This window comes from Eubalaena glacialis, chromosome 15 (assembly GCF_028564815.1).
Source record: "Eubalaena glacialis isolate mEubGla1 chromosome 15, mEubGla1.1.hap2.+ XY, whole genome shotgun sequence".
NCBI lineage: Eukaryota > Metazoa > Chordata > Mammalia > Artiodactyla > Balaenidae > Eubalaena > Eubalaena glacialis.
In genome coordinates this window covers 90,770,406-90,787,442 of record NC_083730.1, presented here as the reverse complement: position 1 = coordinate 90,787,442, position 17,037 = coordinate 90,770,406, and the positions used below count along the sequence as shown (strand labels likewise).

Sequence of the window (17,037 nt, the reverse complement as noted above, 5' to 3'; positions counted from 1 at the left end):
GGCTCAGTCATTGTACTAGTTTCCTGGGGCTGCCCTAACAAAGTACCACAAATGCAGTGGCTTAAAACTACAGAAATGTACATGGAAACAACCTAAATGTCCACCAACAGATGAATGGATAAAGAAGATGTGGTACGTATATACAATGGAATACTACTCAGCCATAAAAAAGAATGAAATAATGCCATTTGCGGCAACACGGATGGACCTAGAGATGATCATACTAAGTGAAGTAAGTCAGACAAAGACAAATATCATATGATATCACTTATAGGTGGAATCTAAAATATGATACAAATGAACTTATGTACGAAACAGAAGCGGACTCACAGACATAGAGAACAGACTGGTGGCTGCTAAGGGGGCAGGGGGAAGGGATGGGCTGGGGGTCTGGGGTTAGCAGACGTAAGATATTCTATATAGGATGGATAAACAACAAGTCTTACTGTAGAGCACAGGGAACTATATTCAATATCCTGTGATAAACCACAATGGAAAAGAAGATGAAAAGGAATGTATGGATATGTATAACAGAATCACTTTGCTATACAGCAGAAATTAACACAACATTGTAAATCAACTATGCTTCAATTAAAAAAAAAAAAACAAATTTATTCTGTCACAGTTCAGGAATCTCCAAATCAAAAATCCAGCTGTCAACAGGACATGCTCCCTCTGAGAGCTCTTGGGAAGGACACTTCCTGCCTCTTCCAGCTTCTGGTGAGGCCAGCATCTTTGATGCTCCTCAGCTGGTGGCTGCATCCCTCCCATCTCCACCTGCATCTTCACAGGACCATCTTCCCTGTGCTTCTGACTGTGTTTTCTCTTCCTATGGGGAACACCAGTCATTGGATTAGGGCCCACTCAAACCCAGCATGACCTCATTTTAACTAATTATATGTGCAATGACTCTATGTTCAAATCAGGTCATATTCTGAGGTTCCAAGCGGACAGGAATTCTGGGGGACACTACTCCTTTGCAGTCATAATGCACCTTTGGGTCCAGTAAGTCCATTTTGAGAGCGGGTGCGTAGGTCCAATTTCTTCTCAAGTCCAACCAAGTTAGCCTAGGTACCCAGCTAACACAATCGGCTACATAGTACTGTACTGTAATAGGTTTATAATGCTTTTCACACAAATAATACGTAAAAAACAAACACAAAAAATAAAACATTTTTAATCTTACTATACAGTCCCTTGAAAAGTACAGTAGTACCAGTACAACAGCTGGCATCCAGGGACTGACATCGAGTGAACAGGCAAGAAGAGTTACTGACTGGAGGAGGAGAGGAGGTGGGAGATGGTAGAGCTGGGGGATTGTCAGCAATAGGAGATGGAGGGCAAGTTGCAACTTCACTCACGCCGGACGTTGATGGAATGCACGTTTGCATCTTTGAAGGTTCGCAACTTGAAGGTTCGTAGGTAAGGGACTTACTGTATTTATCGAACACTTAGAACTTCCTAGGCACCAGGCAGTGTTGTAAACACTCTACAATTATAAATTCACCTAAACCTAGGGCAAACGCAAGAGGTGGGTACTGTTATCCTTATTTTATAGTTGAGAAAATTTAGGCACCAAGAGTTAAGTGAGTTGGATTCCCTGGCAGTCCAATGGTTAAGACTCTGCACTTCCAATGCAGGGAGCGCAGGTTTGGGGAACTAAGCCAAAAAGTCAAAAAAAAATTATATTTAATAAAAAATTTTTTTAAAAAAAGAGTTAAGTTGCCCAAGGTCACCCAGTGAATCGTGTCAAAGGTGAGATTTGAACCCGATGGTCCCATATGAGCTTCCTCACTCTTAACCAACTACGCTGAACCGTGTGGCTCTTAACAGCAAACTCCAGCTTTGGGGGTACAAGGGACAGTGCCAACTCCGGCATCATCTGTGCACAGTGGGAAGGAAGAAAGGGGTAGCACGAAACAACCTTCAGAATCTGTTTTTTTTTTTAAACTTCCATGGAAGCTTCACCCAGTGACTGCCATTTATATGTCACAGACCAGAACTGTGTCACAGCTTAAGTGCAGGCAATGAAATGTAATAATTTTAGCTGGGCATTTTACAGCCTCAAACGAAATTGGCATTTTGGTAAGTAGGCAGGAAGGCAGAATGCACACTGGGTGAGTTACAAACTGTCTCTAACACACAGATCCATCTCTTGATGTGTTTTTTAAAATTTTTTATTGAAATATAGTTGGTTTACAATGTTGTGTTAGTTTCAGGTGTACAGCAAAGTGATTCAGTCATCATATATATTCTTTTTTAGATTCTTTCCCCTTATAGGTTATTACAAGATATTGCATATAGTTTTCCCTGTGCTATGCGGTAGGTCTTTGTTGGTTCTCTATTTTATATATAGTAGTGTGTCTCTGTTAATCCCAGACTCCTAATTTATCCCTCTGTCCTGTTTTCCCCTTTGGTAACCATAAGTTTGTTTTCTATGTCTGTGAGTCTATTTCTGTTTTTGACGTGTTTTAGACTGTTCCCCATCTCATGTAATGTTTTCCTGTACCCATTATCTTCTCCTCTGTTTTAAAATTAATTTTCAAGAGTGCATATGAACAAATGACTGTGCTCATACACAAAGAGAAAATTGGAATCCTAGAAGCAGGAGGAAATTTTTAAAAAACAAACAAACACTCTAATGTTGGTTCCAATCCGTTAGACCTCCATATGACAAATTACTTCACACTTAAGTCACAGCAGTCTGTCGATGCTGTATGCATTTCCCTTACACCCTTCCAGACCAATTCCCAGTGTCACCGTCTGCCAGGAGCTTTCCTTGGGACTGTCGAAGCCTGTCTGCCTGCACACACAGCAGGCTGGACGAATGTATAAATATCCCAGCTCCCTTGCTCCTCCATGGAATTATTTTTAGGGGTGTATTTCAGATAACTTCCCCGCAGGGAAATATATCATATTCCATTTCAACATATTGAAATATATAAAATGCACGGTATATTTCGTAAAAGAGATCAACCCCTGCAGGACTAAGCTCCAGCCCCCACTGTGGTCGCTGGCGGGACACACACCCTCACTGGCTGCCTCTTCCTCCCTGTATCCCTTCCCCACTCCCTTCCTGAAGTTTCCTGAACCTCCCAAACAAATGGCCCTTGAGTCCTCGTCCCAGCATCTATTTTAGAGGCTTTCCAAACCGAGATGCGGGTCATCATTTCTCCAGCAAAATGAGGACGGTTATTGTTTCCTTACAATAGATGATAATTAGTTAGATTCCAAGAAAAGGATGTGTGGCCTCACTCATGAGGTTTTCCCTTTTTCTGGTGCCACAGTCAGCTTCTCTTCCCCCACCCACACTCCCTCCTATCCTCTGGTGACCCTGAAGTTCTGCAGCTGTGTTGTCAGATTCCCAGGAAGGACTTACTCGCAAGAACAGGATGTCCAGGTGGCAGAAGGCGAGCATGGAACTATCAGTAAGAACTGAGACAGAGCTTTCTCAAGAGATGCTGCCTTTGTTTCCTAGGCGCAGGGGCTCTGATAAGGTGAACTCATGGCAATAAGGCAGCTGAGTTCAAGGGTTTTATGGGATCACGTCTCAGCCCAAGCCAGGGCTCAGCAGGTACTTTCACCACCACCCTCTTGTCTAGAGACTTTTGTGAGCCATCCACACGCCATTCACGTCCTGGAGAAAGCCAGTGATGCACAAGAGAAGGTTCTTTTTTCTTTTCATCTTATTTATTTTTTATTTTATTTTTTGCACTACTCCAAACTTTTTTAATGCAAGTGAAAGAAACGAACTTAACTAATTCAAACAAAACACAGCAACAACTTAAAAAAAAAAAGCAGTAGGGAATATATTGCTTTGTATAACCATGGAGTCCATGGATTATTGGGTGGATTTGATCTAGGTTTCTTTTTTTTTTAATTTTTATTTTATATTGGAGTATAGTTGATTAACAATGTTGTGTTAGTTTCAGGTGTACAGCAAAGTGATTCAGTTATATATATACTCCGTAAACGTATATTTACATATATATATATATCCTATTCTTTTTCAAATTCTTTTCCCACTTAGGTTATTACCGAATATTGAGCAGAGTAAGAGAAGGTTCTCGATGTCAAAGAATTGCACGGAGAAGGCAGGGGAATACCAAGCCTGAAATCTCAGTCCCTAATCCCCACCGAGATCCTGCAGGCAGAGTGATGCTTTCTGTTTAGAGGATAAGGAAACACCCCAGATGTGCGGGCTCACAGCTGCTCATTGGTTACCCCAGGGTCGTTTCTCATGATGCTGACCTGACTGCAAATGCATTAAAGGCCTTTTGAGTTGGAGCAGACATGCTGTTTACTTTTCCACCACTGATGTGCAAAATTGTTTTCTTTGATACTGGTGCCCTAATGCTGCTCCCCTAGTCTGTTTTTTCCCTGTGAAGTGGGCCAGTTTGGGCCCGAGAGTTAAAATGCTTTTTTCCACTTCTTCCCAAAGTAAGAATAGTTCCTTTGGATCTCTACCCTTTAGAGTAGAAAAATACGCCCGGCCTTTTTCCTTCCCAGAGGCAACGGAAAGCAACACCACATTCTGACTAGGCTCCTTGATTCTTTTACTATGTTTGTACCCAAAATAAAACAAAATCTGGCTGGGAACCCACAGGGGAGGAAAAAAAAAGGTGCATAAGCAATGGGGCATTTGGAGGCCTATGCATATTCAGACAGTTTGAGACATGGTCTTTGAAATTCAGGAACATTACAAACTGTAGTCTTGTCTTTTAGAATTAAAATAAAGGAACAAAATATATATTTATATACATATATGTGTATATATATATATTATCATTTCCAAAGGCTAAACCAAATGAGCTAAGTATAAAATGAACCAAGTCCTATAAAGGAAAAATAAGATCTTATATAAGAAATGGAAAATTAACATAAGGAAAACGGTTATGTAATTTTAAGATGATAAACTTCTACGCCTTCTTCTGGTGTGCGGCTAAACAGGCGTTTGTGATTTCACATGAAAACCAAATGAACCAGAATCTCTGCAAGCCTGTCTCTAAGAGATGTAACAGCCTCCCTAAACAGCTCCTAGGGCCTGTGCAGATGTTTTCTTGTTGCTGTACCAAGGCTAGGTCAGTCAAGTTCAGACTGACAGAAGGAACTTGGTGTGCGTGCTGACACTGAACCTCTTAGAACACGATGGACATGTGATGAACAGGGGTTGAACTGAGAATGCCATGGGCTAGAACTCGGAAGTCTTGTTATACAGAGATTCGGGTTACACAGGGACTTTGATTTTCATGTGATTGGAAGTGACAATCCCTGCAGAGAAGAATGAGATTCCTAGGGCTCAGTGTTCTCCATCTGAGAAATGGGCTCATATGACCTCCCAGGACTGTGCCAGTTCACAAGCCACAACAGTATAAGAGTAGCTGAAGAAGGCATGGGCGCACTGGGCAGAAAAGTGCAGAATAAGGATTATTGCTCAGTGCCCGGGAAAAGTCACCTGTGTACCCAGTGCCAAGAAGAAGGGACTCATGCAGACAGATAATCATATGATATCACTTATATGTGGAATCTAAAAAAATGATACAAAAAATGATACAAATGAACTTCTTTCCAAACAAATAGAATCACAGACATAGAAAACAAATTATGGTTACCATAATTCCCGCTTCCCGCTGGGGAAGGCGGGCTGCACGCGTGCGTGCAGGGGTGTGACCGCAGGATGTGTTTGGTCTTCCAGGAGGCGGAGATCCTGAACACAGCAATCCTCACTGGGAAGACGGTGGCCGTGCCGGTGAAGGTGGTCTCCGTGGAGGAGGACGGCGCCGTGACAGATCTCAAGTCTGTGGAGTGCCGATCTTCCGATGAAGACGTCATTAAGGCAAGTGGACACCACCCGGCCCCCGCAGAAATGCGCTGTCGTGTCGGCATCAGTGTTCGTCGACCCGCTGGGACCACGGGGCCCTCCGGGATCCCCCCCCATCCCGCTCTGGTTATCCTGCCTCTTCCATTGCCTGCCCAGGAACAGAACAGGGTGAGGACTGATCTGGGGAGGAGTCTAGGTCTGTGATGCTCTGACCTTCCGCGTTTACAAGTGCTTGTGGCCTCTTCACCACCTCCTGGGGGGGTTGCGAGGGATGAGGGACCACCATCCTAACAGAGGTGACTGTGCCCCGACCGTCCGGCTGGGAAGGGGAGGGAAGGGGGCGTCAGAAGCTAGATTAACACGTATGCAGCCACGCTCTGAGGTGATTTCAGTGCACAAAGCGTTTGTGGAAAATCAGTGTGGGTATAAAGTATACAGTTACCCCCAGCTTTGATTCACAACCGTTCTCCACTTCCCTGGCCAACCCGCAGAATTCTCCTTGACTTAGGGACGAGGTGACCAGCTCCCGCCGGGCCTCGTGTAAGTGCCGAAGACTCTTTCCTTTCCTCCGGCTTCTTCTTTCTCCTTTTAAATTGAACGCAGAAGTGATCTAAAACAAAGGCCCTCTGGGGGATGCGCCAGGCGGGGGACTGAGTTTGCTCTGCCAGGCAGCTTGTAGCACGATGCCACTCGGCAGGGGAGAGGGGTTTGTCACGCTGCCACCACCCACTGTGGACACAAAGGCATCCCGGCACCTCCTCTGATGCTGTGAGATACCAGCAAACGCCCCAGGCTGGCGAGGGATGCGGTCCAGGGAGGGGGACTCCCATCCTTGGGGTCCCGGGACTAGGCAGAGCCCACTAGCCTTCCTGCCTGTTCTGCACAGGGACCGCAGGACCTCTCTGCCCCCACGAGAACCCCAGGGCGCGTTTGCACCCACGAGAGGGCAGTGGACAAACGCAGCTTTGAATCGCCGCTAAGCGCTGGGTCCCGTTTCAGATGTTAGGACCACAAGTTAGGGGCACATCCCTGTCCTTAGCTGCTTGGAGAGAAGACAGAGATGGGAGAAGACGACGGAGCCTGTGATGCGTTACATGGCACGCCGCCGCCCACTTATTCCAGAAGCCCCTTCACGTCAGGACATGGCACATCCGTCCTTCGAGTGGCTCAGAGCAGCATCATGGCACAGCCTGGATTTCTCGTGCTCTCTCTCCCCCGCATCCAGTCCTTCAGCAAACCCTGCTGGCAGTGCTATCTGAACACACCGAGGAGCCAGGAGCCAGCCCTTCCCCATGGTGTCCTGCCACCACCCCACTCCAAGCCACCGTAACCCTCCTGGGCCAAAGCGGTGACCTCCTGGTTGGTTTCCCAGGGGCCACCTTGGCCGCATGCAGCAGCCGGGATGACCCAAGTGCAAGCCTGGTGATGTCATTCTTCAGCTCAGAACCATCCACTGGCTTCCTCCCATCTCAAAGGAAAAGTCAAAGTGTTTACGAGGACAGGGCAAGTGCAGCCCAGCCGGCCACGCCTGCCTCAACTCCGACCTCGCTCTTGCCAAGTTCCCTCTCGCTACCTCTGTTCCAGCCACGCTGGAGACTTTGCTGTTCCTCTTACAGTTCAGAAACCCTTTCTCCTCCCGCATCGGCTAACTGTCTTCGCCTCGATGGCTGCCCAGCCTGCTCCCTCCTTTACCTTCCTGCCAAAGCCTTTCCTGAACAAAGTTTGTAAAATTTTCACACAGCCCTGCCTTTCTCCATCCCTGCTTCCTCTTTATCCATCATATTTTTTCATATATGTCATCTATTTATAGTCTAGTCTATATAATTGTACATCATATATTTATATGTCTTCAACTGTATTATATAGTCAAAATTCTCATTTTATTTATTGTCACACTGTCTCACCGGGATGTAAACTCCATGAGGGCAGTGATACCTTGGTCCCCTTCATTCGCTGCTGTATCCCCGTCGCTTACAACAATGCCAGGCCTGTAGTAGGTACTCAACAGATGTTTGTGGAATGAATGAATGAACAGTGCAGTAATGAACAAGGAACGCTGAAGAGGAAATGTATAACTGAATCATGAAAGCGTTCTCAGGGGAAATATTTCAATTAAGACCTGAAGGATGACTATACATCCAGTTGGCTAGATTGTAAAAGACATGAAAGGACATGGCAGGCAGAGGAAACAGCATGAAGGAAGGTGGTCAGAGGTGGTCTTGGTGCTGTGTGGCCATATTACCTTGGCCCCCTGTGATTTCAGCTGTAACTGAAGTAGAAAGTTGTTGCACGTGCTCTGACGGTGTCCTACCCTAGAGCCTGGTGAGCCTCTCAGCTTATCTGTCTCAGGGATATTTCCAAAGCTGGGAGAGCTTTCTCAGTCTTCTGGGGAGTGAGCATCCCCAGGGGCAACCCTACACCCATAGAGCAGCTGCCGTCTCCATCCTTCTGAACATCTGTGCCGTCCACACAGTTGCTCAGAAGCCCCCAGCAGGGCTGAGTCCCACGTGCTCCAGGGGCAACCAAATCAACAACACACCTTGTGTTGTTGTTCCCTCCTTCCTCCTCTTGTCTTCCTTACCTTTCTCACATCTGCTGCCATGAACCACTTTCCTGCCTACAGCTAATCCTTGTCTCAGGCTCTGCTTTCAGGAGACTCCGAACTGGGACTTCCCAGGTGGGCACAGTGGTTAAGAATCCACCTGCCAATGCAGGGGACACAGGTTCAAGCCCTGGTCCGGGAAGATCCCACATGCCACGGAGCAACTAAGCTCGTGCGCCACAACTGCTGAGCCTGCGCTCTAGAGCCCGTGAGCCTCAACTACTGAGCCCACGTGCCACAACTACTGAGCCCACGCGCCTAGAGCCCGTGCTCCGCAACAAGAGAACCCACTGCAATGAGAAGCCCACGCACCACAACGAAGAGTAGCCCCCGCTCGCCGCAACTAGAGAAAGCCCGTGCACAGCAAGGAAGACCCATCGCAGCCAAAAATAAATAAACTAATTAATTAATTTTTTTTAAAAAAGAGACTCCAAACTAAGATAGTGGACAGAGGCGTGAGCGATCGTGGGATGTTTGGAAAACTACTGGAGCTCAGCATGGCTTGAATGTGGGAGGATAATTGTTCATGATAATGATAAAAATAACTCCCTTCTCTGAAGCGTTTACTATGTGCCAGGCGCAGTGACGGTCTTGACTTCTAGAGACGGGCAAGATCCTCATTTGAAAAATAAGGAAACTGGGTCTCATTTCACTAGTCAAACATCATAAGCTGATATGTGAAGACATGTAGTTGGAGAGAGAGTCTAACTCAGATGCAGGGGAGCCACGGAAGCCGGGTCCTGGGGTTTGAGTCCTGTAGATGTCAGATAATCACTGCAAGAGTTTAAGCAGAGGGGTGGTTTACTTAACTTTATTATTATTTCCTCAAACAAGCATTTATTGAACCACGATCGGGAAGTTCGACCAAGAGACCATTGACCAGCTTGCTCTGACCCATCCAAGTTGTTCCTACTTTTTAAGGTCCTGTTGAAGATGTGCTTCTTCCATGAAGTCTTCTGTGATGAGTCTGCCGCACGTTGCTATTCCTTGTCACTGAAACCATGTGCCGTTTGATCTGGTTTATCATTTATTGAGGACCCTCTCCATCATGGCCCCAGGAAAGCGCTAAGGAAACTATGAAGGTGAACCTGCAGAAGAGAAAGATCTCAGAAACCACACATACCCCTGGGGAGGTCTATTACTTACACTTTTATCAGCTTCCGGTTTGCAACACTCTGCATGCCATTTTATATTCCAGAAAGTCTATTTGTTGGTTATTTATTATGAATTGGGTATATCATCCATTGTGCGTTTCTTCTTGGTTGTACAGCTTTTAGGAAGCACTGCTGATTCCTATCATGGACATGTATGCTTTGTCTCTCCAGCTTTCACTTACCCTTTTTCTGATAACAATAACCTGGTTTTCTCTAGAAAATTCCTCCACGTCTTTGCAGTAAATTTATGCAAATTTTTTTTTTTCAAAATTCTTTTTTTTAATTATTTTATTTTTTTTCTTCCAGTTTTATTAGGGTATAATTGACATACAGCACTGTATAAGTTTAAGTGTGCAGCATAATAATTTGACTTACATACATCATGAAATGATTATCACAATAAGTTTAGTGAACATCCATCGCTTCCTATAGATACATAATTAAAGAAATAGAAGTGTTTTTTCTTGTGATGAGAGCTCTTAGGATTTACTCTCTTAACTTTCATGTATAACACACAGCAGGGTTACTTCTGTCTATTATGTTGTACATTACATCCCTAGTACCTGTTTATCTTATAACTAAGGGTTTGTACCTATGGTTGTCTTCATCCAATTCCCCCTCCCCTCACCCCTCGCCTCTGGTAACCACAAATCTGATCTCTTTTGTTTCGTTGGTTCGTTGGTTGTGGAGTATAATTGACCTACAACACTATGTTAGTTCCTGGTACACAGCCTAGTGATTTGATATGTCTATACATTTCAAAATGATCACCATGATAAGTCTAGTTATGATCTGTCACCACACAAAGATGTTATACATAGTTATTGACTGTATTCCCACAATGTGTATTTCATACCCGTGGCTCATTTAATTTATTTTACAAATTTATTTATTTAATTTCTTTATTTTTGGCTGCCTTGGGTCCTCATTGCTCCGTGGGCTTTCTCTAGTCGCAGCGAGCAGGGGCTACTCTTTGTTGCGGTGCGCGGGCCTTTCATTGTGGTGGCTTCTCTTGTTGCGGAGCATGGGCTCTAGGCACACGGGCTTCAGTAGTTGTGGCACACGGGCTCAGTAGTTGTGGCTCACAGGCTGTAGAGCACAGGCTCAGTAGCTATGGCGCATGGGCTTAGTTGCTCCACGGCATGTGGGATCTTCCTGGACCAGGGATCGAACCCCTGTGCCCTGCATTGACAGGTAAATTCTTAACCATTGCGCCACCAGGGAAGTCCCTCATTTATTTTAAATCTATGCAATTTAAATGGTATGTCCATCCCAGCTTTCAGTAGCCATGTGACCTGTCGTGGCCAATCAAAGTACTGCATCCCTCTGGACACTGTCACTGGCTTAGGGAGAGACCCAGTATCCAATCCCAGCCAATCAGATGCAGTCCTGAGACTTTGGCTGGAACTCCTGCAAGAGAAGCTTTTTATCTCCTTTTGTTCTTATTCCTTATCCCTGAGAGGATATGCTGGAGTTATTAGGGTCCATCTTGAGAAAAGAGCCTGCCAGGGAGTTAAAAACAACAGAGGAAGCCAGAACTGCTGTGCAGAAAAGTCAGTTCCTTATGACACTGCTCAAACACTTGAATCCCACCACACCACTTCCTAAATAAGAGCGAATGGAGTCCTTTTGTGCAAAGCAATTTGTGTTAGTCTTATCATACCAGTCATCAAAGAAGTCTGCATTGATATTTGTGCCCTAAAGAGTTCCGAATGACTTGAGTCATCTTGGGAGTCAGGAAATCACCGTCAGAAATGCAGAGACTCAAGGCAAGTAGAGAAGCTCCCTGCATTCAATTTCACATCCATCCACAGGCCTCACCACCTGATGCACAACTTAAAAATCAAAATCCACAATTTACACTGCTGTCACCATGCTGCTCTATGAATCACAGGTGTTGAAAGATAATCACTTGGTGTAGACAATGTTTTGGTGTCATTTAGAGGCCCTTGAGAAAGAAAGCCAAGGGGTCCTTGGAGAAGCATCTCAACACCTGTTCAGAGGCTCCTGGGAAACCTCTGAGCAGCAGGTCTGTCTTTAAAGCCCATCTCCCCTGCCCCCCATCTTTTTATTTTTATTTGCTTTCTCTTCCTTCCCCAGCCAGAGGCCCAGTAAGCTCCTGTGTTCTCCTCCATCCATATCAAAACCTCCTCTCAGGAAATCACTGGAAGACTTATTCGCGCTGAACTGTAAATTATGTGAAGGCATGATACCTTATGCCTCCCAAGGATGCTGGGTTTTTAAGAAGGCAGTGGATCCCTCATGGATGCATTGCAGATATTGATGAGACTATCCTTTGTGATTCTTAGGGGTTGGAAATAACAGGAAATCCCACCCACACTGACATAAGTTTATATAAAAAAAAATAATAAGTGTGGTTGATGTAATTGAAAAGTTCATTCAGGGCTAGTTTTGGGGGGTTTTGTTCAGAACCTCAAGAGATACCATGAGAATATTCTCCTTGTCTCTCTCTCTCCCACCCCCTCACCTATAGCCACACTTTCTTCTGTATGAGTTTCATTCTCACAGAGGCTGCCCCTTGTGGGAGCAAAATGGATGCCTCAGAACTGGCGCAAATCCAAGAGAAAAGAATATATGGCTTCTAGGCCAGTCCTGTATAAATCCTGGGATATGCTCTGATGGGACCTCTTTATCCTTGAAGCCCAGGCGCCCTAACACTGATTGCCCAAATCCTACCTCACCTCAAAGCACATGAACTGAAAAAAGGAGGGGGAGGGGGGAAGGGGGCAGGGGTGCCCCAGGGGAGCTCTGTGTGCTCTTACCACCGAGTGGGCTGGTGGGCTCCCAGCAGCAGGAGCAAAACACACCCCCTACAGCCCCTTAGGAATGGCAGAGCTGTGGGGCTCAGGGACACTGAAGAGCCCCTAAAGCTGCCCACGGGGCAGCCGCTCTATTGCAAAGCCAACTGCACTTCACACACAGCAAAGAAGATGGATTTGGACTCCAGTATCACTCCTGAAATGCTTGCTGAGTTGGTTTTTTCTTAATTGAAGTGTAGTTGATTTACAATGTTGAGCTAGTTTCTGCTGTTCAGCAAAGTGATTCAGAAATATATATCTATATATTCTTTTTCAGATTCTTTCCCATTATAGTTCATTACAAGATATTGAGCAAAGTTCCCTGTGCTCTACAGTAGGACCTTGTTATTTATCTATTTTATATGTAGTAGTTTGTATCTGCTAATCCCAAACACCTAATTTATCCCTCTCCCCCCCCTTTCCCCTTTGGTAGCCATAAGTTTGTTTTCTATGTCTGTCGGTCTATTTCTGTTTTGTATGTAAGTTCATTTGAATCTTTTTTTTTTTTAGATTCCACATATAAGCAATATCATATGATATTTGTCTTTCTCTGTCTGACTTAATTCACTTAGTATGATCATCTCTCGGTCCATCCGTGTTGCCACAAGTGGCATCATTTCATTCTTTTTTACAGCAAAGTAATATTCCATTGTGTGTGTGTGTATATATATATATATATATATATATATATACCACATCTTTATCCATTCATCTGTCGATGGACATTTAGGTTGTATAGGTGGTTATTTTTAAAATAAATCTCTCATTATAGGAATAGAATCTGTAGCTACAGAGTGGGGTGAAGCCACGTGCTGGAGGCAGGGACTGGACCCATATTTGTCCCCCCACCATCAGTGGAGACCCTAATGGATGCAAATGAAGCTTCAGAGGCAGAAAAAGAGCCTGTAGGCTGTACGGCATTACCTCTGTCCACGTATCTGTTGCTATCTCTTCCTATCACAGCATCCTATTTGGACACCAAATAATAGTGTTCCTCCCCTGAAATTTACTTACTAGTGTCAGAATTTTTTGTTGCTTGATTAAGAATACATGTTTTAGTTTAGAGAAAACAGTATTTCTTTTCCTCAAACATAGACCCACCTTTTAGATCCTAATTCTCTTCTTCTCTATCCACCTGTCAGTCAGTTTCTAACATATAAAGCATCATTTCAGAATTGTTAGTAGGTCTTGATTCCTGATACAGGTTAAATGTAGATAGAAGTACTATACCAGTAATAATAATAGAAATAGCAGTGATTCTATAAGTGTTGGGTGTTCATTACCCAGCAGGTGAGCATTTCTTTACAGCAACCCCAAGAAATAGTATTATTTTTTATCCTTATAGTTCAAATGAGGAAATTGAGGCACTGAGAGGTTTGTGTGTGTGTGTGTGTGCGTGTGTGGCAAAATACATATAACATAAGATTACCATCTTAACCATTTGTAAGCGAACAGGGCAGTGGCATTAAGTACATTGACATTGTTGTGCAACCATCACCAACATTCACCTGCAGAACTCTTTCATCTGCAAAGCTGAAATTTGATGCCCATTTAAACACTAAGTCTCCATCAAACACTAATTCCCCCCTCTCCCTGCCCCTGGTAGCCTCTATACTACTTTCTGTCTCTATGAATTTGACCGCTCTAGGTACCACATTTAAGTGGGATCATGCAGTATTTGTCCTTTGTGTCGGGCTTATTTCACCGAGCGTAACGTCCTCAAGGTTCAGCCGTGCTGGAGCATGGGTCAGAATTTCCTTCCTTTTCAAGGCTGAATCATATTCCATTGTATGGATAGACCACATTTTATTTATCTATTCATCGACGGACATTTGGGTTGCTTCCATCTTTTGGCTATTGTGACTAGTGCTGCTATGAACTCACAGAGTTTTGACACGTCATTAGAAACCAAGTTTCATGATACCCATTTCTAAGGCCTGTTTTGTTTTCGCTTCTATCACTCATCCTTCAGGACAGGAGTTGGCAAACTACGGCTGCCATGGTAACAGGTTAGGAACACCCATCTATTTATGCTGTGTCCATGGCTGCTTTAGCAATGCTGTGGCAGAGTTGAGTAGCTGTGAGAGGGACTGCACAGCCAGCAAAGCCAAGAATACTTACCATCCATTTCTCTGCAGAAAATGTTTGCCCACCTCTGTTCAAGGACTCTGAGCAGGCCTTTCCTTCATGGGTGATTATTTACCATGGCACATGGACAGCCCACACTCCCAGCCAAAAATATCTCCTCCATGCATGGATGCTAGCAATCCCTCCAACAAGACATCATACCATTGGGCTAAGCATTAATTCTCCCTGCACTCCTTTGTCAAATTGAACGTACTTATGGGAGAGACTGTATATATCCATTCCTGAAAATTTTGTCAGAATGAACTTGCTTGGATCAGTTTCCTCTTTGAGAGTCAAAATCAGGACAAGCAGAGATTCTGCCTCCTGGGAAAATGAGGAAAACTGGGAAAATGGGGTAAAGTGTGTCAGAGAGGGCAAGCCAACCTTGCCTTCCATCCTGGGTTAGCCAAGAGCAGCATCAGTAAACATACCTCACACAAAATACTCAGCATCACCAGTCAAATATATAGCACGTCTTTCTATTATGCTCAGACATTCCTGGGAGTCCTTCTCAATACCATCAATCATGGGTATAAGAGATGAAACCTCTTTGGCATCTTTGACCTAGAAAGAAACCACATAACCTCTCCATACCACCTCACTTATAGAGAATTTACATAAGGGATCTTGGAGAACATTAAGGCCAGGGATCATAACCCTAGAATACAAGATCCACACAGTAACTTACATGTGTAAAGAAAATATGGAGTAGTGGGGACAGCAGGAAACTGAGCAGCATATGTCCGATCTAAAGGTTCAGCCAATGCCACATCCTGCATGACTATTGCTGTACAAAAAGAGCACACACAGTGCTTAAGAGTTTGGGCTGTCATGCCAAACTGCCTGGATTTAAATCCTGGCTCTGATGTTTACAAATGAGAACTGGGCCTGGATACTTAAACTCTCTGTTCCTCAGTTTCTTCAGTTGTAAGATGGATATAACATTCTTATGACAAATTTGGTTCTGCATTGTGTTGGGAAATCAATCAATTAGAGCCACTTTGATCACTTGTATACTTGTTTTATGAGTAGCAATTTGCCTTTTAGCTACATCCCTAACTTCAGGAATAGCTGCACAAAATCTTTCCAAGTTTAATTTAGAACTGAATAAGTGGGGTCAAGGTTAGAAGGTAAAGTGAACTTTCCCCAAGCTTCCCCACTGGTGTTACTGCTCTTGGCTTTGTCTTCCATCCCCAAAACTATTCTCAACCCATCAGTGAAAGCATTCCTTAAGAATTGTGAGTCACATCACATCACTTCTCCACTCAAGATCTTCCTGTGGTGTCTCCATCTCCCCCAGAGTAAAAGCTAAATGCCTTACAGTTGCCACTAAGACCACCCAATCTCCCCGTCCTCCCTTGTGCACCCTCACCATCTGACCTCATTTCCTGACTTTCCCTCCAGCCACACTGCCTTCTGGAGATTCAGGGGACCTCACAGACATGCTCCTGCCTCAAGACCTCCACACTTCTGCTGTCTCTTCTGCCAGATGCACACACAGCTCACCCCCTCACTTCCTTCAGGTCTTAACTCCAAAGTCCCCAGTCCATATGGCAGCACTCTAGCTCCGTCACTCCCCATCCCCCTTCCCTGGTTTATGTTTCTTCTTGGAACTTAGCACCATGACCTTGTTTATCTGTCCACTGTCCACCCCTGTGAGGCCAAGGCCTTGTTGGTTGACCATTGCTGATTTCCCGGTGCCTAGAACAATGGCAGCCACTCTATCGATAGCTATTGAAAGGAAGGGTCTTATCTATGAAGTCACAAAGTGGACCACGGAGAAGAGCTCCATCTCTTGGGTGTGACATGGAAGATTCTGATATTCAAGGGAAACTTCCCTTCAGTAGGAAAAAAATCAATAAACAACCCAGCTCAACAGTCTCCTCTTTGGGGTGAGGAGACATCTATATATTCATTGTGCAGTGGAATTTCCCTGAACCTTCATAAAAAAAAAAAGCAAGATCATTTCAAGGATGGTGGGTGGGACTTCCTCCACGACCAAGAGAAAATATGCAGAAGTTCCAACTGATGATGGATATTGAGTTGATGGGTAATATTCAAAACTGTATTAAAATGGCTCTGTTAGTCTGGTTCAAAAAAGAGTAAAGATTTGATGAGGGGGGCTGTAGAGATAATAATATCTTGGACGTAAAGACAAGGTCAGGAGGAAAGGGATCCAGCTCCATGGCTGCTCCTCCATATTTTCTGTTTCCTACATGGAGGAAGAACTGTGACAGCTAATTAGGATTCTTTGGGAGCTTAAATGGTAACAAGAAGCCAGGGGCTGAGTGTTTCTTTCTCAGACACTGGGTAGGCAATTAGTCTGTGCAGGAGGATTGTACACTGTTACTTCCAAGATGCTAAAGATCAAAATGACAAAAGTCAGATTTTAGAGGTCAAACAGTACATTCATGGTCCAAAAAGCCCCAATTTAAAAAATTTTTCAAGAGTAATTTCACTAGAGGTGAAGGCACCTTTCTTTAGACCTTAACTCTTAGGTAAAGATGTGACTGT

At 44.4% G+C, this 17,037-nt stretch overlaps 1 protein-coding gene across 1 annotated transcript in view; it reads left to right on the top strand.

The window, feature by feature from the left end:
* Positions 1-17,037, top strand: part of TMEM132D (transmembrane protein 132D) — a 691,888-nt gene that overhangs the window by 589,638 nt on the left and 85,213 nt on the right. Inside the window, exon 5 of the mRNA XM_061169949.1 lies at positions 5,696-5,836. Coding sequence (XP_061025932.1) covers positions 5,696-5,836 — 141 coding nt within the window. The remainder of the gene's footprint in view (positions 1-5,695; positions 5,837-17,037) is intronic.